At 52.5% G+C, this 21,614-nt stretch overlaps 1 protein-coding gene across 10 annotated transcripts in view; it reads left to right on the top strand.

The window, feature by feature from the left end:
- The window catches only part of MVB12B (multivesicular body subunit 12B), a 263,743-nt gene that overhangs the window by 223,799 nt on the left and 18,330 nt on the right, over positions 1-21,614 (top strand). For all 10 annotated transcript variants that reach the window (XM_032418694.1, XM_032418695.1, XM_032418693.1 and 7 more), the window contains 2 exons: positions 15,735-15,790; positions 18,274-18,333. In XM_032418694.1, the coding sequence (XP_032274585.1) occupies positions 15,735-15,790; positions 18,274-18,333 (116 nt within the window). The remainder of the gene's footprint in view (positions 1-15,734; positions 15,791-18,273; positions 18,334-21,614) is intronic.

Consider the following 21,614-nt stretch of genomic DNA (forward strand, 5'->3'; position numbering starts at 1 on the left):
CGCGAGGCTGGGGTCCCACCGGCCCGGCGCCACGAGGGGCTTGGTGCTCTTGGCAGTGAGCGCTGGGAGCCCCCGCCCAGTCCCCCAGCCATCCGTCTCCGCCCAGCAGCGGAATATGACAATGTTAGCATTTTTCATTTCCCTGACGTTACCATTAATAAAGCAATGATCCAAAAGGGGCTTTGCTGAGTCTGTTCTTTATGCCCCCATCACTCACGACTAGATAATTTCACACAGGATCGTTTTAAAATTAAATGGCGATAAAAACGCTCTGCTGTTCTGTGTTCACCAGTTCATAGAAGTCTATCAAGTCATTAATGTGTCATGACAAACTGCTCGATGGATACAAGAGTAATTAATTATTTGAATAAATAACAAGTTGAACGTGGGGCTTTGAACCACAATGACATACGCATCCCATTAAGGGCGTCTTGGAACCTTTGCAGGGCACTGGTAGGAAGAGTTAAAATGCAGGCCAGCGTATTGGAAATGATGAAAACCAACTTCACAAACACAGGGTAATATTTTACAGGGAGAGAGCCAAAATGTCACATTTCTGTGCCCACATGTTGTTCGGTGTTGAAAGTTCTCTGGCAGCGGCCATTTCAAGATATCACTTGATCAGCGGCGGTTTCAGAGAACAATTATACAGATTTTCATAATCACCATTAATCTCTGCATATTTTTTCACGATAATTACAGCAATTATTATTTAGATTTCTCTTGTACATGCCCATTGTGGGGAAGGAACAAGTGCTTATTATACCGGATAGTTCAGAGAACCGCGGATTCAAGTTCTTTGTCATGCCTGCACTCGGTTATTTCAACGCACGTTGCCTCTGAAAGTTCATCAGCTCTAGAAATTAGAGTAATATTCGCAGGCTCTATTATTAAATCTTGAGGCTGAGCTTAGGCCGCGGTTCGAGTCGATGGCTGAATTGTTCGTTCGGTTGGAATTACTGTCAGGTGGCAGGAGGTGCCCATGACAGGTGCAGTCCGAGACGGGTGGCAGCCTCACACCTATTCTCCACGATAGACTTACAAAGTGAGCTAACAACCAATATTTAGAGAATACATTTTTGTGACATGCCCTTTAAAGGTTAATATTAAATCTGAGATCTGGGTAATTTATGGCATTGTACTTTGCAGACACGTCAAGTGAGACAGAAGGGAGCGCCCTCCCGGGTAATTCCAAATCAAGGTGGGTGTCCACTCAGGCATCAGTTCTGTCTCAGACTTCATCTTCCTATCAGCGTGGTCCAGAGAGGCTTGTCCACTGGAGCTGAGTTTTGGGGAAGGTGATACACTGCTTGCAAGAGAAGCCATTTCCCAAGGCAATGTTTCTGGGAAATGATGCAGTTTGGAAACGCGGGACTGTGGAGGTCCGGTGTGTGTGTACCCCATCCCAGCTACAGCCATGAGTCTGTGGTCTCCTGTCCTTCCACGCCCGGCCTCGGGGACCGGCAGAGCCTGCCCACCTCAACCGATGTTAAAGGTCTAGCTACGCGAGGGGGACAACGGCCAGGCCTTCGCTTTGAACTGGGAGGTTCAGTATTTGAGCTTTCTGTAAAGTGAGAAAAATAAAAATGCCTTTTTTTCCTCTTCAAATTAAGTTTTATTAATTAAGTTATGACTGGTTCCTGTGCACACCAGCAGCGCAATCTTACGTAAGCATAAGTTGGGTTTAGATGGCTGTCAGACTTGCCGTGGAGGTCCCATTTTTTGGCCCATACCTGTGTCCGTCACTGTGCCTGGTCTCTTGGAAGCACTTGGCAGCTCAGGGAGGCTGAAGCCTGGGGCCCATTCAGGCAGCCTCTCCCACGGTGGCTGCCCCCCTCCTTAGCTGCAGGACTCTCGTCCACGGTTCTCTCCTTCACTGGGGGATGCCCAGGCCCTGGGGAATTCGATCCCACTTATCAAGGTCAGAAGAACTCTGTGCTGTTATGTTTTAGACCATTTTTCTTTAACCAGTAGGCAATCTCTTTTCAAATCTTAAATAAAATGTATAATGAGGTTCTGCTTTTCCCGTTTGGGTGATGCTACCGTCCTATTGATAAAGTACTTGGGCAGTTAGACAATTAAAAGCTTACTTACTGGTTATGGAATCATGACATTTGAAAATGAAAGGCCAAGATCCCCGAAGCGGGTGTATTTGTCTTGGCCGTGAGGGTGTCCCCTGGGAGAGAGCGAGCCAGGGACGCTGCAGGGGGTGGCCCCCGGACACCTTCCACCTCCACACACCTTCCATCCGCTTTCTCACCCTTCTTGATTAGACTCTTGGGCTGCCATCTCTAGGGGACTCTTTCATTTCTCAGAGGAAGGCATCCGCACTTCATCCTTCATATGGTGGGAAGGCAGTGGACTTGGAAGATCTCCCTTTCTGCACCAGCTCTGCCATTTACCAGCCTTGTGGCCCCAATGAGTCCCTTCCCTTCTGAGCTTCAGGTCCCTTTGGCAGGGTGGGTATGGCGACGCCTCACAGGGCCGTTTGGAGGTTTAAACGGGACTCTGTGCAAGTGCCCTGACACACTCTCCTTCCCCCCAGACGGGCACACCCTGGTGCGGTGCTCTAGAGAGTGGTGGACCAGTCATTCCTGGCTTCAGACATACAGAAACCTGGGACACCTTCTCTCCCTGCCCTTTGGTTCCATGACGGGTAGGCCTACACTTACCCTTCATGATTGTTGCTTTTCAGAAGCTTTTGTGAGTAGAATCCGGATGAGGGCTAGAGAAGTCAGCTAGAAACCAGCTGTTACCTACAGTGGGTTTGGAAATTGCATCCTCTGGGGCTTAATAAAGGTCTCAGATCACCGGTACATATTTAATACGATGATTCTGAGATGGAAGAATGTCCGGCGGGCGGGGGGGGGGGGGTTAGACCTCACCTAGCCCAGGGCTACTGTAACCTAGTCGCACCTGAGAATCACCTGGGAGCCTTGAAAAGCTACTAACTCCCGGGGCCACAGCTCAGGCCAAGTAAATCAGAACCTCCTAGGGGAGGAGCCGCAGGCAGTGGGCAGTTTTTGAAAGTCACGGGTTGGGGACGCCTGGGCGGCTCCATCAGTTAAGCATCCGACTCTTGATTTCAGCTCAGGTCATGATCTCAGCATCCTGGGATCGAGCCCCACATCCAGCTACACACTCAGCAGGGAGTCTGCTTGAGATTCTCTCTTCTCCTCTGTCTCTCCCCCTGCTTGCACATACTCTCTCTAAAATAAATAAATCTTAAAAAAAAAAAGAAAAAGTCATAGATCAGCACCAGCTGAGTCACCTAGCCCAGCCCCTCACTCTCAGATGAGGACACCAAGCTGTGAGGCCAGCTCTCTTCCCTGTCACTGTGTCAGCTGTTACTGTGTCCTTCTCCATGCATCCTATCCGGAAGTTCCTGATGTTGGCATGACCCAGCTGGGATCACCTGCTTATGGTGCTGCTTGCTGGGTTTCCGTACCGTAAAGTTACTGTTTTTCCTCTTGTAATTAATGTGTCATCAGTGGGAAATACTTTGGGACTATGTAAATAGTTCATTCCTAATCAGATTATCCATTGATTTTTATAACTCCATCATTCCTTCAATGTGAGTTGGCATTTTATTGTAAGGATGAGCTTCCCCTTATCCCTGGTTTGTGCACGTTGGTGTGGACTGGGGAGGGGGGGGTTCTAATTCGTTATTGTCATTATTTGGATGCTCAAATTGTTCCATATTAGCCAGTGGGAGCCCCTTCGAGCTGGCTCCTGGGCCCTTCTGCTGAGTTCCCATGATTCTTGGAGGTTGTCTTACTTTCTGGTGCAACAAGATGTCCCAGGCTTGTTCCTTCCCTGCCTCCCCCTCCATCAGCCATTTTTCTAAAGAGCCCCTGTGTCTTTCAGAGGAGAACGCTAGAACCCAAAACTCTGGGCACTAGGTGTGCTCATGGCTTCTGGGCTGTCGGCAGATAGAAATATACGTCCATTTGTGTGTGTCTTAACACACGTGCATGCATATAAACGCATGTGCATTTAAATATATACATACCTCTGTGTGTCAGTGTATCTAGATCTACTTATTAAAGCCAAGCTCATAGCAACACCTCCGGTTGTGATCAGGCATCACAGAGCACATTTGAATCTTCTTCCCGTTGTTTGGCTGACTTCTCTTCCTCCACACAAGCATCAGATGTTAACATGGCTCAGAACCCTGAGCTGGGCCTGTCCTCTTTTCACCCCGTGCTCTTCCCAGAACTTCTCATCTTCCCTTGTGCCTCAGTCACCAGCAGGCTGGACGCCCCAGATCCTCCCCTAACCGCCTCACTTCTGTATTTCCATCCTGGCAATCCTTACCAACCAGTCTTGCATCTTGCTCATCATGTCCCAACCATGTTGACCAGCATCTCCACTGGGATGTCTCACAAGCCTCTCGAACCCAACACAGACAAAAGAGACCCCACCAGCTTACCCCACACATCTCCCAGGTCTCCGGGCCCCTGTTCTCCCGATGGTTAAGCCAGAATCTCAGGGTCGCCCTTGTCTCGTCCCCCCTGGAAAGTAGTGAAACCACCGCAGCCAGTTGCCAAGTCTCTTGGGTCTGCATCTGAATACCCTTCGATCTGTCCCCTCTTCTCCATTCTTACTGTCACAGTCCTAGACACTGCCACCAGCATCCCTCACCTCATCTACTGCCAGAACCTCCTCCCTGGTGGTCCTGCCCCCAGCCTCACTCCCTCTGATCCTTGCTTCTCTCCATAGCCAAGGAGCCATTCCTAAAATATAAACATGTCTCTCTCCAGCTCAAAAACCCTTCAGTGGCTTCCCAGGGACCTCATGGTGACCTGCAGGCCTCTTAAAATGGCAGTCAGGGCTCCTGATGAGCTGGCCATTGGTTGTCTCTCCACTCTTACTTCTGCTCGGCTATTAAAAAGACTGAGATACATCTATAGCTACCAACAGGGGAACTCGGACAATTACTGAAAAAAAGCAAAGTGTAGAACAGTTGTGCGGTGATACTATTTTTATGAAAAGCACAGACACATACAAAACAAAATTCTGTATTTCTTCTGTATATGCAAACACGTCTATACATGCATAGCAAGAGGCTGGGAGAACCCCAGGGACTGTGCATAGACCACATCCAGGGCTAGCCCTGAGGAGGGCTCTGCATTCAAGGGGCACTTTAACTTAGCTGTGCTATTGGAATTGTTTGTTTAGGAAGTATATTCCTTTATTGACGGGGGTAAAAAATACAACTTAAAAACATACAGGTCTTTGTCCTCTCACTGTGGGGCTCCGTCCCCATAAACCCATCGTCAGTTGAAAATGCGGTTACTACCCCTACCCTACTGAGCATCATCACTCAGCCTAGCCCACCTTAGACGTGCTCAGAACCACGTACAGTTGGGCAAAATCATCTAACAAAAGCCTATTTTATGCCAAAGTGTTGAATGTCTCTTGTAAAAAGTGAAAAACAGGACGGCTGTACACGGACAGAATGGCCGTCCGTGTATGTGCTGTGGGCCCTCGTGGTCCCCTGGCTGCCTGGGAGCTGCTGTCACCGCCCTGCACCATGAGAAAGGGTGGAATCACTCATCGCTAGCTCGGGGAAGGGTCAAAATTCAGAGTTTGAAGTATGGCTTCTACTGAATGCGTATCACCTTTGCACCATCGTGAAGTCGAGAACTCGTAAGTGGGACCATCCTGAGTCGGGACTGCCTGTGTGTGCAATGGTCTTGAGAAGACAAAGAAGGGCCTGTAAGGGGCGGGAGGGCGCACCTTCCTGCCCATGCGGCGGGACCCCCCCAGCAGCGGTGGTATCTGTCACTCCGCCCGCCACTCGGACCCTGCACAGCTAGAGGCCAGGCCTCCGGCCACGACCGGCTGTGGATTAAACTACTTGTTGAGACCACGCCTGTGTTCTGGAGGAGTGTGGTCACTCCTAATAGCAGCAAACCTTCATTGGCCCCCTCGGTCTGCTTCTTTTTTTTTTTTTTTTAAGATTTTATTTATTTATTTGACAGAGAGATTGACAGCGAGAGAGGGAACACAAGCAGGGGGAAGTGGGAGAGGGAGAAGCAGGCTTCCCACTGAGCGGGGAGCCCGATGCGGGGCTCAATCCCAGGATCGTGGGATCATGACCCGAGCCAAAGGCAGACGCCCAACGACTGAGCCACCCAGGCGCCCCCCTCGGTCTGCTTCTTATCCTACTTTTAGAGAGCCCCTCTTGTTCTCCGGCTCGCTTAGGGGTCTCTGTGTGTGTGCTGCACTGTGGGACGGCAGGCGTGAGCCCGTGGTCATTTCCCCGCAAGGCCTCAACAATCGCACCTTGTCACTCACGTGGAAAGGTGGCACTTAGTTGGATTTTATCTTTACTGTGGGCAAAATGCAACAGGTCTCTGCCCCAAGGCGCCAAATATTCATGAAGTTTTAGAAAGCATTTCTGCAGTGCAGGGAGAGTGTTCTTGTTTGTGGACCTGGAGTTTCTCGTGGCTGTGGGGTGTGGGCAGCCGTGCGTGGCCCTGCCTCTAGGGACTCCTGCCCTCCCAGCTCCCGCGGCTCAGACAGCAGCCTCCGGGCCCCCGAGGGGCAGCTCTGGAAGGAAGATGGGGGAGTACAGGGCCCTCAGTTTCCTCCCAGGATACGGGGGATGTGGAGACATGAAGTGGACCACACAGCTAAAGTGACACTTCCTGGCAGGTGGTCTGTATGGGGGACGGGGAGGCTTCCCCACTTAATAAAACCTCAGAGAATATTCATTTGTGGGGTGAAGCCACCTTTATTTTGAAGAGTATGGCATTTCTGACTGACTGGCATTTTAACCTCCTGACACCCAGGGCAGTTTTCTTCGCTTTGCTTTTGGGGCTCTTTTCCGGGGGATGCTAAGCAGGCTGGGCCCAGCATGGGTCTTGCTCCTACAGTTGAGCTTGACCCGTGACCCCAGAGGTGGCAGACACCAGGGAGGACCATGGTCAGGGGGACCCTCTGAGGTAGTCCTGGGCAGGCATTGCTTCCACACCTCCAGAAGCCTCTGGATGGGGACTCCCAGCCCATGGGTTACAGAATTTAATGTGGCTGCGTTTCCGTTTCGATGTAAAAGCAGGTCAAGCACCCAAAAGGTCTATCCTTGGAAGGGCATTCTCCCCAACTCGTGATGACGGTGAGAATGAGCAGGGAGTGCAGGGAGTTGTTTTATCTCCTTTAAACGTCACAGCAAGCGAGGCAGGATTATTTCCTTCCTTCTACAGTTGAGGAAAGAGAGGCACCGAGAGATGAAACACTTCTAAGTCCAAGGTGGACCTGGCCCAAATCCGCGTCTGAAAAGCAGGGCCTGTTTGGCGGCTGTGGATGGCCCGTAACTAAACACGCGGAGTACCCGCTGCAGGTCGGGCCGTGCTCGGCCCCCTCTCCTCCGCAGGCTCAGCCCCGCGGCCGTGCTGCAGCCGTGGTCCTCCTCCTTTGACAGGTGCAAGTCTGACTCAGGCTGAGTGACCTGCCCGAGGCCCCACAGCCAGCAAGTGGCTGAGCCCGGCTCGGGGCTCACACGTGTCTGGCTGCGGCACCCACTCCCTGCTCCCCACGGTGCCGTGGGCCTCGGGAGGTCACCGTGGCTGATAAGTCCGTTCTTCTGGCTTTTGAGTAGCCAGCAAAACAAATTACTTGGGGGATCTGGAAGGAAGTTGTTGGCCTAGTGTGGACTCAATTGGAATGTCACCGAGCAGACAATCTAGGAGGTACCTACACATATCTTCCAAGGAATGTCCCCCAAGTAAAATCACCAGGAAAGCAAAACAGGCTTGGTGTTTCGGTATGCGAATGAGTTTTGAGAAACGGCCTTGAGATCTTGAGGTGTTGGCATCTTTCCCATCACGAATTGTAAAGGACTTTTGAAGCCACAGGAAAGGAGAGAAGAAAGAGCCAGGTTGCTGATAATTTACAAGGAAGTCGCCGGGGTTAAAGGCCTCCCCCGATTCCAGCTGCATTTAACTTTATCCTAAAAATGACGACCTGCCAATAAAGACACATCATTCACCACCATTCCTGCAAGTACTTCTGAGGGGCTGTGACTCCGGTTCACGTAACACCGCCTGACAGCTGTAAGCAGATGACAGTTGAGATGCTGGTCATGGAGTCTCTTTCTCTTAATATTACTTTTTTTTTGCCACATGATTTTAAGACTCGTTATCAAGCATGTTGAAAGTAACACATGCATTGATTGGAGTATTTCCTCGTTGAGATGTCAGTGAGGGAAGGGGTCGAAAGCCCTGAGCAACTGTGGGTATCCCAAGGCAGTAGGGTGGCCCTGGGTCCGGAGCCCTTGGGAATGAGTGGTGGGTTCGAGTCGAGCCCAGGGAAATCCGAAAGTGTGCGTGTCAGGGGGAGAATCAAGGGATGGCTCTGAGGGGCCTGCCTTGGCAAGTACAATTATAGTTCCCCCGTGAAGGAAAGATACGGGAACTATAACAACCCTTTCCCGTTGCCAGGCAGAGTTCCTACAGAGTCCTAGCAGGGCTGTCTGTGCAAGCAGGAGTCCAATTTTCTGTCCAAATAAATACAGCATGCAAATTGGACTCCTTCCCTGAGAACAGCAAAGTCAGGTATTCGGGTCAGTTGGGGGAAAAAAAGAAATCCCCCCTCCTTCTTTAAAATCAGGGGTGGTATTAATACAGTAGCAGATTAGAGCTTTATTTGTTTAAACCCTGCAGATTCTGTAAGCATTCACCATCCTCTTGACTTGTAGTGCTTGACTGTAAAAAGAACAGTTGAATGAGCTCATTGTTTCCTGGTTTTTTTCTTTAATGTATTTTACAAACACTCCGGTGACAGGCCTGACACGCTGATTTCTATGTACTCGCACTTCGGTTTGGGATTACAGCATTAATAACAGAGCTCCATGCATCATGCCATTTTTAAGCATGATCGTTATGATAAAGGGCATATACTTAATTACAGGCCTGCTTAATTACAGCTCTGTTGAAGCTCGTTTGTTTAGGAGAATGCTAATTGCACTGCGGAGCCCGCGGCACGTCCTTGCTCTCATCTGCTGTGTGCTTCTCCGTGCCGTGGATCAGTGCTTTGTTAAAACTGCCACCAAAAACAAAATAAAAAAAAAAAAAAAAAAGGAATAATAATAAGAAGAAAACAGTGTCCTGGTACTAAAAGGAAGGCTGCCTGGATGTGGCTTTAGGTCCGAGCGGACACCAGCATTTGCCGGCCGGCGGGCCTCCCCTCTCTTGGACTGTGGCCCCTTTCACCCTCATGCAGGCTCCTGAGAGCTGCGTCTTCTCCCCATTTCACAGACAGGGTAGCTGAGGCTCACGGTGGTGGGGCGGCCCGCTGGGCCACACGCTCATGCCCGCGGAGTTGGAGGGAAGGCCCAGGCTGTTGACGTGCCAGGCCCGCCCTCCCACCCTACCCCTGCAGCACGTCCGCCACCACCAGCCCAACTCGGTGCTCGACTCCTGGCCCCGGCAAGCTACCTGACTGCTCTAAGCCTCGCCTTCCTCGAGGATAACTTGCAAGCGATCATGTTGAGGCTGAAGTTATTCCATGCACGTTCATGTTCACTACCTAGTATGCAGCCAGCAAACGTGGGTTTCCTGTCCTCCTCTCTTCTTTTGTAGAACTGGGCCTCGGGAGCAGGTCTGTTACCTCCAAGGTTTGGGGGCGGCCTGTGTCATGTCACACTGGGAGCCGAGGGGCCTGGAGAGGCGACTGCCGTGTGCCCCAGGGATGCTAGCTTTGTAGGCGCTGTCCCTGCTTCTGGGTCATGACCGCAGACTGGTCAGGTGGTGTCCATCTGGGATCCCCCAGGCTGACTGGGAGGGCAGGTTGGGAGATGAAAACGTACTCTCTGAGAGCAGGGACCCTTCGCTCACGACTCTCCATCCAGCTCCCCCGCGCATGTCCCGCTGAGTAGACTGGGCAATAGACTGAAGGCTAGAGAGAGTGTCACAGTCTCTGAGCACTAAAGAATAGTGAAGACAAAATACTGGCTTCAGCTAGGGGAGAAAGGAAGGAAGGAAACGTGGCTCCCCCATGAGAAGCTAGGATGGAGATGATTTATGAACACTCTTTCGGAACACATGAAAAATGTGTGCCATTGATTTTAAGAATTATGTTTGGCAAATCTCTAGATATTTTAAAATATGGAATGGCTGCCCAGATAAAGAGAGTAGAAATGGATGTTATGGAATTAGAAGGGGATTCAGCAGTCCCACAGATCCGCTTTCCACCCAACACACAAAATCTCTCCTGAGCTCCCCCACACGTGGCCCCTGCCGGGACCCTGCTCAGCCAGCTCTGCTCATCCTCCCTTTCGTCTCATCTAGAGAAGGAACCATGCCTCTAGCCCTCACCCTGTGGCAGCTCTAAGAATACGGGCAGACCTTTGATTACACTCACCTTCGAGTCTTATCTGGACCAGATCTCGAGGCACTTCCCCATGTTCTGGCGCTGGGTTCTAAGGTGCCGGGCAGGGGCTGATGGTGAACAAAAGTGGACAGGATGATGCCTTCCTGGAGCATCAGGCCTGATGGTTTCCTCCCCTCTCTTCGTGTGGTCTGGCTTCAGGTCCCCCACCATCCTGGGACTCCTTGTAGGCCACATGGGAGGACCCTCTGACAAACTCAAGCCCAGAGCAGACCAAGATGGCGGGTCCCTCACATCACACCAGGATTGTAGCGCTGTTACTTACCTCGGCAGCCCTCCCGCCTCTAGTTAGTCGAATGGCATTACTGACTCATTCAGCTACAAGTCTCTTTCATACCTTCTGCTGTTATTCCACATGTCTTTCATTCTATCTAATACAATTGGTTTTTAAGACCTAAAGTACAGGACTTACTAGCATTGACCTATAGTAAATCCCATCCTTAAATTTAGACCATGATCCCGATTTGGGGGGATCTTCATTGGATTTCTCCCAGTTATCCAGCTTATAGATTGTCCTCCCAGACTCCCCATCAGCCACATCTGAGATAGGCCTACTATGTATGTCTTCATTAAACTAACTGATAATGCCCTGGGTACCCTCCAGAGAGGTCAGTTGAGGTCATCAATCTATTAATCCGTTTCTTGAACATCTAGTCCAACCAGTTATGGATTCTCCTCCTCTTAACACTGTTCAGTCATATTTATCCAACTTGTCCACATGGGTAACATGAGAAATTTTGTCAAATGTTTTGCTAAAATCCACATTCTTTCAGCCTACCATAATCTTTGATATACTAGATTTTTTAAATAAATGAAATTTGGCCAGCAGATTATCTGTTTAGCAAACTTTTATTGGCTCCCCTTTTAAGGGGCTCCATGCATGGGTGAGAGCATCCTGTTCTCTCGCCAGCTCCATTGGGAGCTATCAGCCCATAGGATCCTAGCGACTCACTTTCTTTTCTTCCAAGACTATTAAAGTCTGTTTTCTAAGAGAATATGAGAAGGATCTGACTGTGCTCATCTTTCTGTCATGAACTTTAAGATACAGTGGAAATTTATCCCAAAGTTCCCATCAGCAGGCAGCTCCCTTTGGGGTCAGACTGGGTCTGAGTGGTCCTCCCCACCATCTCCTCTGCTGCCGAGCCCATCAGGAGGGCACCCTGAAGACCACAGCTGTCTTTTCTCACACAGTCTTGGGGGTGCATCCTCCCTTTCTTCTCTCCAGAAGGGCTATCTTTGGTGTGGTCCCATAGGATGTCGCTTCTGGTCTTCTGCCTTCAGCCTCCTCAAGAAGTTGCTCTGTGAAACTACCTTTGAGCCTACCCAGGAACCAGAAGGCGTGCCCTCACCAAACACCTTCATCGTTCACATGGGGCATTGGCCCTTGGCCCCAACAAATCTCCACCATTCTCCAGGTCTGGGAGTGAGGATTTCACCTGGGGAATGAGGTGGTGGGGGGAGGGGCTGTAGGTGAACAGGAGGCGCCTCTGAATGAACCCCCCTTCTGGTGGCTCAGAAACTGGGGTGTGGCTGTGCACTGTCTCTACTCACTTTCTCTAGTCTGACTTAGGAGCTAAGAGGGGGCCTTTTGGAAATTGTGTGTGCGTGTACACATACGTACACACATACGTATGTATATATATAATGTAAAAACATGTATTTATTACCTGTTCTATAAATATGCCTGATGTAAAGGTGCATTTTTATTTTATACACACACACACACACAAAAATGCTATTGTTAGTATCCAAGTTTTACAGTCCCTTTTCTGGGTCTTTTTCTCCTCAATTTTTATTTACAGCCCTCCAGGTCCCGAGGATCAATCTGGGTAAACCTGCCTTTCCAAACCTCCCCCATCATAACCCACGGAGGCAGGAACACAACATTGCAGGAGGCTGGGCCACCACGGTCCAGAAAGCCAGTCTTCTCTTTCTAGATCTTTCTTTTTCAAAGTCATGACCATCAGTTGGAAGGAGAGAGAAACACACACTTTCGGGGGGATAGAGGGAAAGTACTGAGTGGTAGGGTGTTGCTCTGGAGGGGGGGACATGCTGTGGAACTGGGGAATGATGGTGGTTGCTCAACATTGTGAATGAACCAGATGCCACCCAAGTGTTCACTCTAAAATAATTAGTTTTATATTATGTGAATTTCAGCTCAACAAAATTTACTAAATTTTTACTAATGTGCAAAAAAAATTTTAAGGATCAATATACTCCTCCCTGCTTTAATCTCCCTAGTTCCTAGAGGCAATTCCCAGACTTCATCCAGAAACTCATGGCTTTTGTCAGCAGCTCCCCAAACCCTCAGGGGGTTAGGTATGTGCCCCAGGCCAGAGCCCCCATGCTCAGGCCAGTTCTGTGGGAGCAGCCACCCTCCTGCCCCTGTTCCCCTGAGCACCTCCGGGCCTGGCCCTGGGCCAGGGACATGGGAATGCAGCGGCGACTCATACGTGGACTGCCGGGAAGCCCACTGCCCGAGAGGAGATGTGGCCGTGGCCGGGGACCTGGGCAGGGGCGCCTCTGGGAAGGCTTGCTGCAGGAGAGAGGCACTGAGAGCAGACCTCAGAAGACCAGCCCGGTGTGGACATAAGGAGTACGAGGGGAAGGGGCCTCTTGTGAAGGGCTTGCAGGCCCTATGTGCCGTGAGGACCCCCCTTGGGAACCCTGCTGTGTGGGGCGCTGGTGTGGCTACCAGCCTTGGACCAGATGGAGCCACCTCTCTGCCTCGCTCCTGCTCTCGGTGCTCCCCGGGCCTCTGGTTTTCGGGGGCGATCAGGCCATGGAAGGTCACCCTACTTCCCCTTCAGGATACGAGTTCTCTAAACCCACCCTGACGTTCAGATGGAAGCACTGTTAGCAGCGAGGGGGAGTTCTTGACCTATCTCATCAGAACCCCCAGACATGAATAAGGTCTTTAAAACAGAAAGCCTAGTGAGTGAATGGTCAAGGGTGCCCAGGGTGGGGATGTGTGCTAAAGATGTGCTTGCCAAAAACTACTCACCAGGCATTTGGTCAGCCTGCTTCCCGAGTGCAGTCCATGGGGCGTGTGAAGGGAGCTCTTCTCTGGGCGCTGCCGTCTGTCTAGCGGGTGTAAAGAAGCACAAGGAGGTGTGTGTGTGTGTGTGCAGAGAGCGGAGAGCACCGTGGCCCTGGCAGGTGACAGCCGTGGGCTTGCGGGACTTAAAGGAGAGGCAGAGTAGGCTGTGACTTCCAGCCCTGAGCGTGGGATGGCCAGGAGCAGGGTGGCGCGTGGCCGGTGAGTGGGAAGGCGCAGGGAGGAGCGGGTTTGGGGAGAAGGTGGTGGTGGGTCTGACTGGACTATTCTCGCACACACCCACTTCCTGGCCCACTTTCAGACTCCTGGTCTGACCAAAAGGAGCTGGTGGAAGGGACGCCTGGAGACTTCAGGAGGACATGATAAGAGTCCTCAAAACCTTGAAAGGTCCTGGTCTGGAAGAGGCAGATTTGTTCTCAGAAATTCCATTTATACCCAGTGGAAGGGCCAGAGGATTTGGAGCCCCTGCTTGCTACCTGTGTGCCCTCAGCAGTCCCCGATCTGTGAAATGACTGCAGGTGCTGAGTGGCACCTGCCCGCATGTGTCCGCTGACGAGAAGGGGCAGGGGGTCAGGGTCAGGCGTCCGAGTGCCGTGTGGGGTAGGCCTTGGCGCACAGCCGGAGTTGGGCAGATAATGGTAGTTGCCAGGAAGGGAGCATGGCCTCTTCTTGGATCTTGGGTGGGGCCCCGTCCCGTCCCTCTCTAGAAGGCGTGTGGCCTTTCAAGGGTCGTCTGTTCAGGATGGGTTTTCCCAGCCATATGTGAGAAAGCACGCACGTGTGCCCCAGTGTCACTCGTACATCTGCATGTGTGACGTGCCGTAGATTACCGTGGGCATCCACCCCACCTCCTTTCTGGAGAAGTGTCACACTTCCTGGCCCTCAGCCGGTGCTCCCCCAGGCAGTCCCGGCAGCTTGCAGGGGCCCGAGATGGGAGAAGGCCCCCGACCGTGGCTGTCTCTGTCTGAGCCTAGGCCCGGACCTTGGGCAGTAGCCTTCCAAAGAAAGGAGGCTTCCAGGGCGGCAGCTGGGTCCAGCTGTGCTGTTTCCTTTACTTCAGACCTACCAGAGGAGGCTTCATTTTTCCTTCCCTGAAATACATTCTGAACATAGCTTAAAATGAGCCATTGGGCTCAGCTTGCTGATCAGGGAGGATTTGTCCCAGACTTCTCTTTCTCTTATTTTTTTCCTGCCTGCCTTCTTTCTGCTTCTGCGACTCTTCTTTCTTAGGACTGAAAGAAATTGTCTGCCACTTGCGTACCAGAGAAAACCCATCTTAGATGTTGGGGGAAGTAGAGAACATGACTTCCCGGAGAGCCCCCTCACCAGGCCTTCCCCGTGTCTTCCTACAGCCGAATGGGCCAGAAGACCATCTCCCTCCGGGCTGTGGGAAAGGAACTGCACCACTGACCCTGTGTTTTCGTTTGCTAGGGACCCATTCCCATCTTTCTCTGGTGTCCCATTTCGAGCAGCCTGGCGCCTCGAGTCAGCCGCGAAGCCCGGGACTAGGAGACGGAGAGGGAACCATGGTGGCCGTGCTGTGGCCCACCCACCTGCTCTGTGTCCGATGCTGCACCCACCTCCAGCTCACACACACCCCTACTCACAGGCCCTGCCATCCTCCTTGTTTGTTTTTTTTAAAGATTTTTATTTATTTGAGAGAGAGAGAGAGCAACAGAGATAGTGAGAGAGAGCAGGAACAGGGAGGACAAGCAGGGAGCCCGACGCGGGGCTCGATCCCAGGACCTCCGATACTGACTGAGCCACCCAGGCGCCCCTGCCTGCCATCCTCCTTTTAAAATGTAACTTAAACTCACCGAAACCCACAGCCAGGATTCAAACCCAGTCTTTCTGACTCCAAAGTCACTCCTCCAACCTAGACCTCTCCTGTGGGCCCAGCAGCCTGCGGTATGGCGTCATTCTCAGCGGAGAGAATGTCTCCCGAATATGCTCCCTGCCCACCTCACAGAGCACAGCTTTGTCCCCTCCCTGCCTGCATGCCCCTCTGTCCTGCCGCCAGCCCCTCGGGAGCTGCCACCACCTACAGGTCAGAGACCAGACTCTGAGGGTGGGCTCTGGCCCTTTCTCTGCCCCCACAGCTCTGTGTGTACTTCTGTGTGGTGCTCAGGTGTGTGTCCTGGGTGCGGGGGCGGAGCCTGTGCCCACGTCACCCCAGGGCCCCACTCCCCTGTGCCCACGTCGGCTTGTATCGTCAGTGTCTCAGTCACTGAACACCGCTGGTGTCTCCAATGCCATTTTCTCTTTTTCTCTTCTCTTACAGCAATGGATGGTGTGCCTTTCATGATTTCAGAGAAGTTTTCCTGCGTTCCAGAAAGTGTAAGTGTTCTGCATGATGGCCCTTTGGTTCGGCCACCCCCAGCCTGTGTTCCCTCTGCTCGGCCCGCAGGCCCCTGCCCTCGTGTCGTCCCGAGGACAGGGCTTCCTCTCTGGGCCCCTCCAGCTAACGCTGCACACAGTAGGGGCTCGAGGAGTGACAGGAGAGTAGGGATGAGGCACGGGGAGGGAGCGAGACAGACTAGCGGACAGACTCCGATTCAGCCATAACAGCGCCTTTTTCTTTCAAATGTGATGGTAAATAGGGCTGAACTTCACTAGTTGTGAATGTTCTTGGTTCCCAGGTTCAAGTTAATAACTTTTGTTCTTTTTTATTTAACCATGACAACATCTTGCAGAAAAGAAGGCTGCCTCATTTTTTCATTATAACCTGGATTCTGTGATAACCACACTCTCTGCTCCGAATTGGAGGGAGGCCTCCGAATGGCAGGGCTGGTCGGCCAGCGTGCGTGCCCACAGCTGTGGTCGCCCGCTCGCTACAGGCCCGCAGGGACCCCACGACACACACCAGCCGGCCGGGGCCCCTGAGCTACCTGTGATGACGGAGGGGCTGTGTGAGCTGGCTGGGCCTGCAGCCCAGAACCCAGACCATGAGGGGTGCCCACCATACGCAGCCTTGCGGGCTGTGGGCTGGCACTGCAGAGCCCACCTGGCACTCCAGGGACCCTCTCTCGGGTGATACCTGCCCCCCCAGGTGGGAGCCCCCCACCCGACCCCACTCCCCCAGCTGGTCCTGGTCCATGCCGGCTCGATAGCCTTGTTTCTGGGTGTTTTTTATCCTTTTCGCAGAAGTTTGTTTTGAGTAGCTAACAACCGTGAGGGCCCCAGTTTGGGCACCAGCTAAGGAATCCTTCAATGTATTTCTTGGATCCAGCTTAAAACCACCCGGCTTGCGATTTGACCTGCTCTGTAGTTTCCATTTTCATGAAATATAATAGGCCTCCTCTGAACCCTTCTGGTAAGCAGCTTAATCTTGAAAAATGCTTGTGACGTGACATGCGGAGCATGAGTAACTTCAGCCGCCGCCACTTGGCCGCGTTGCCATGGCGACGCTGGCGCCTCTCCCGCCCCGCTCCCTCGGAGAGGCTGTTCTGTCCTGCGCACCAGCTCCAGTCGGGAAAGTTTAGTGGGGCAGTTAGAGCCTAATGATGCAACAGCTGGACCTCTGCTGGTCGCGGGCAAGCAGCCCCGTTCTCGTCACTCGGGCTGGCAGCAGGAGAGAGCCAAACTGTTTTGTGGCTACCGGCTGGGCAGCCCCGGGAGCTGAGTGCCTCATTCGATGGCCCTGTCCCAAGATCGCCCTCGTAAATGTGCCGCTGCCCAGCGCTGCCGACTTCAGCAAGTGCTCGAGGCGGGCAGCTCGGGCCAAGCCGGGTGGGGCACCTCCGAGCGCTCCTCGTTCCCCCTCCGGCAGCCCAGCCAGGAGAACCCAGCCACGCCGCTCTGAGCGGGAGAGGAAGTGATGCGGCGATTTAACCCACAGCTGCCCTGTTTTGAACCCAGGTCCGTGGACTCGGGAGCTGGCCTTTCTACCGCACCTGCAGGAAATCCCCGCAGGCTCGGCTCGGGCTCTAGCTCTGCGCTGACCTCTGGGCTGTGGTTCAGAAGCACAGAGAGGGTCCCTGGAGTGCCAGGTGGGCTCTGCAGTGCCAGCCCACAGCCCGCAAGGCTGCGTATGGTGGGGTTTTTGTCCGGGACCCCGGTTTCACCTGTTCGTCCTCGGGTGCCAGTTGCTGGCCCCTCTCGGGAATATAGAACGCTGACAGGCTCAGAGCAGAGGCCTCCAGGACAGGGTGCCCGCTGCCCTCTTACCTCTCACCGTGCATCCAGCCCCGGCCTCTCTGCGCCTCCAGCTGACTTGTTGCCTCGTGTACTTGACTTCTGCTGGCTGGGGGAAAGCCAGCATTTTCAGAGAAGGCTCCCATCGTCATGAAATAATAGAAACCCCCATTAAAATGCAGTGATACCATTTTTCACCACCATTGAGTTCTCAAATGACCATTGATGGGCAGTTTTTTTCCTTCACTTGCATCTTCAAAGACCTAGAATTCCCTCCCGTGGTTCCTTAGACCCATCCCACCACACGGATGCCACGGTCAAGGCGGCTGTGGCCAAGCCTCGTGCCCCTCCGTCCCCCTAGCTGCAGAAGGAGCAAACCGGCTTCTGGCCTGGGCAGGGAGAAAGGAGAGATGGAAGTCATCAGTGACTGCCACTGTCCCTCAGGAGGGCTGGGAACCTCCCAGGTGTTGCCGACAGATGACTCAGCAGGGGTCGGCCAGGTTTTCTGGAATGTTTGCTCGTGTAATCACTACAGATTTGCAGTGGTGGGTTTCCTGTTGAAAGAGGGTAGAGAAAATGCTAGATCACATAGGGAGGTTTGAGGTGTCACAATTGTTAAGCATAAAAGCAAATGTGAAACAGCATTTTCCAGCCGTTTAAAAGGATGACTTGATCTGTATTTGCAGATGCAGCCCTTTGATCTCTTGGGAATCACCATCAAATCTCTGGCAGAAATTGAAAAAGAGGTAAGCAAGCTGCCCAGAGTGGGGGCAGGTGGGGCCTGGGCCTGCTTGCTCCCCACAGGGTCTCCATCCCAGGAACGGGGAGGATGTAAGTGTGGGGTGCCCCTCTGAGGAAAACGCTTCCATGTCACTCAGATTTATTCCTTAGAAAAAGAAACTCACTTTGAATGTGTTTACTGCTTCAAGTCAGTTATGACCAGCACCTCCCTGTGTTCTCTGAAAGGTGTGTTCTCAGAAGGTTTTAAAATGCCCCCATTTTTAAGAGGTGGGGGTTGGGGGATGGGCACGGAGTCTCCTTTCTCTCCTCGGGCTCCATTATTTGCCACCAGTAGGGGTGTGGGGACGTGTCCAAGGAGCCTCTTTGCGATTTAGAGCCAGCATCAGGATCCGTTCCGTTGTGCCTGATGAGCCAGACCCCATTTGGCAGCCTGGTTCCACATAGTTTGGGTGTTTGCCTAAAAAAACAGAAAGAAATCCAAGCCTGGAGTACTTGTGACAATTCTGAGAGCTGAGATATTGGGATGAAACCGGAGGTCAGGCCCGCCCATGTCTTCCCTGTTTTCCTAAGACGGCATTAGAGTGTGTGAGTGTCGTCTTGCATGTGTAGACGACTGTTAAGCAGTCACATGCTTGCAACCAGCTCTCCTCTGAGAGGAACATTTGTCTCAAAGATGGAAATGGTAGAACCATTTCAATATTCTCAGTTCCTCTGGGTTTTCTCCTGTATACCTAGCTAGCAGAAGCAGGTCGCATTATTGAAAGATGGCTGAAATCAAGGAAAATTGATTCAATGTAGTACAACAAATTTCTAAACCTGTCATAGCAAAAACAAGACAAAAAAGTCCCCCTTTGTCTTTGATTTTCAGTAAATCATAAAAACCAACCTGATTGTCATCTATAGGTTTCGTGGGGGTGGGGGGAGCAGTAAACTTGGGGGAAAGAATGGCGACTCCATTAGAGATCCCTGTGCACATGGAGCTCGGTGTCAGCCCTTCTCAGAAGCAAGGCGGTCATAGATGGTTCTACAAACTGCCTTCAAGTGGGGTCCCGAGTACTGTGGCCCCAGTGAGTGTGCAGAAGGCCTCTGAGGGTGGCTTACTCTGGCTGCAGGGTAAAGCAGGGGCATGGCCTCTGACCCCTTTAGGAGGGACAAGGTCATACAGACAGATGTCCAACCCAGCTCCACGCTGACTGGGGGCAAGTCGTCCCCCCTCTGTTTAAAGCCGGGATAACAGGAGAACGTATCTCCTAGGGTTTTCAGGAACACCACGTGAATATGTGTAAACACAGGTGCCCGGCCCCGCGGGTTGGAGGCTGTGAGGTGGCATGTGCTGGATCAGGAAGGCAGCCGTCTGGATGTCCTGCTTTCCCTTGCCCACAGTCGTCCCTGTTTTATTTTAGCACCTGCTACGTGCTCACCTTCAACTGGGGCTCTCCCTGCATTTCCACTGGTTCCCGCTGCTGACCAAGTGGGTGTCATTCCTCATCTCATCTCTTGGGGCAGAAATTGAGACTCTAGAGGTGAAAGGTCTTGCCCAAGACAAGATTGAGACCCAGTGGTCACACTCCAAACCCTGCCCCTTATGACTTACAAAGGGACTGATGGAAACAACAGTGCTGGGGAGGTGGGGCCACCTGACGCGGGCTGGGCCTTTGAGTTACCAGATGGGACAGATAGGTGAGGCCTGTGTAGGGCTCGGTGCAGGCTGCAGAAGCCACCAGAAACCTGAATTATCATGCTGAGGACTAAAATGCCACCTAAACACCCGTTTCATTAGAATGTGTTGTCTTGCTGTCCAGCACTCTGAGCCTGGAGGGGTGCAGAGGCGTTCTGGACTTGGCCACCCCAGGCTTGGGTCTCAGCAGCACCACTTAACTGCTCTGAACCTCTGTCTTCTCTTCTGTAAAATGGGAGAGTAATGAAAGTACTGCCTGCACAGCACTTACGGGGTCTGAGACAGTCGTGTGAAGGACCCAGGACAGGGTCTAGCCTCGGCCACCACGGTCATGCTCGCTGTTACTATCGCGAGCAAGCACAAATCCGGCCCAGGTGTCCACACCTCGCTTTATTTCTTGTTCCAGTAATGGGCTAAAAACACACGTCTGTGTTCTCTGTGGAAGGAAATTAAAGTGGAGTTAAAAAGCGGGGAAACAGGAAAGGTTAGAAACATTAAGTAGGGCGTAAAACCATCATCAATACCACCACAGTCAAGAATGCCGCGGTTTTTCATTTAATCTGAGGATTTAGAAGTTACTGGCCCCGGCTATCCGCGTGCATTTCATGGTGATTAGTATGTTGATATCACGCTCCGGTGAACGAGCTGCTGCTTCGGCAACAATGGCAGAGAATTTTCTCCATAAATAAACATGAACTTCCTCCTTTCTGCCGCTGAACTCAGCATTGCTCATGGAGGCAGAGGTTGGGGAGGAGCCGGGCCCACCACCCCCCCGGCCCCGGCTCTCGGCTCCTGAGTAGCTGGGTGTCCCTTTGGTCGGGATGATTTTGCTCCTTTCCGTCCCTAGCAAGTCTGGCTGCCCCTGGAGGCGGTGGGGGGGATCTTGGCGGAGGACTTTGCTTGGCTCACTGTGTATTATTTTGTCATATTTTACACTGTTAAGCCAAACCCCTTCCCCACAAAAAGGAGACTGCCTCTGGGTTCAGGGGCAGACACACGACCAGAACCGCGTCTCTCTGCCCATCCTGAGCGCCTCCCTGAGCTCTCGGATTCCTGAGCAGCCGGGAGAGGCCAGCGTCCACGGAGGCTGCTTTGTGCTGGCAGGTGCTTCGCTCCTTTCCACCACCAGCCCCCGCCCCCTGTGTGGAGAAGTGGTGTTGATTGGACTTCCAGCAGAGCCCTGGGCTCGCGTGGTCCCCGCCGTGAAGGAAGCTGAAGATGCAGCCCCTGATGGCAGCACGTTGTTCTGTCTGTCCAGAACTGGGGTGGGCTTGCTTTCCTGCCAACTTTACTTACCATGCTCTGCCTGGGGGGTGATTCGGAATTTAAGCCCGTGCCCCATCGCCGCCATTTGGCCACAGGGACAGTTCACTCCATGAACGAACCCCGTGACCCTGCCAACCTTGACTTTGGTTGAACACCCCAACTGCCAGGGCGAGCAGGGACCCGCAGTGCCCCCCAGCCTGCCACAGCCAAGAATTGCCTGAGTGAAGATGGAGACCAGGTGTCACCCCAGATGTGGGTGGGCAGTGCCTCCAGCCCCCCAAAGTTAGCTGAGCTTCAGGGAGCATGTGATGCAGGGCCCTGCCAGCAGGAAGACAGGACAAG

The sequence above is a fragment of the Phoca vitulina genome, unplaced genomic scaffold (assembly GCF_004348235.1).
Source record: "Phoca vitulina isolate PV1807 unplaced genomic scaffold, GSC_HSeal_1.0 scaffold21, whole genome shotgun sequence".
Classification (NCBI taxonomy): domain Eukaryota; kingdom Metazoa; phylum Chordata; class Mammalia; order Carnivora; family Phocidae; genus Phoca; species Phoca vitulina.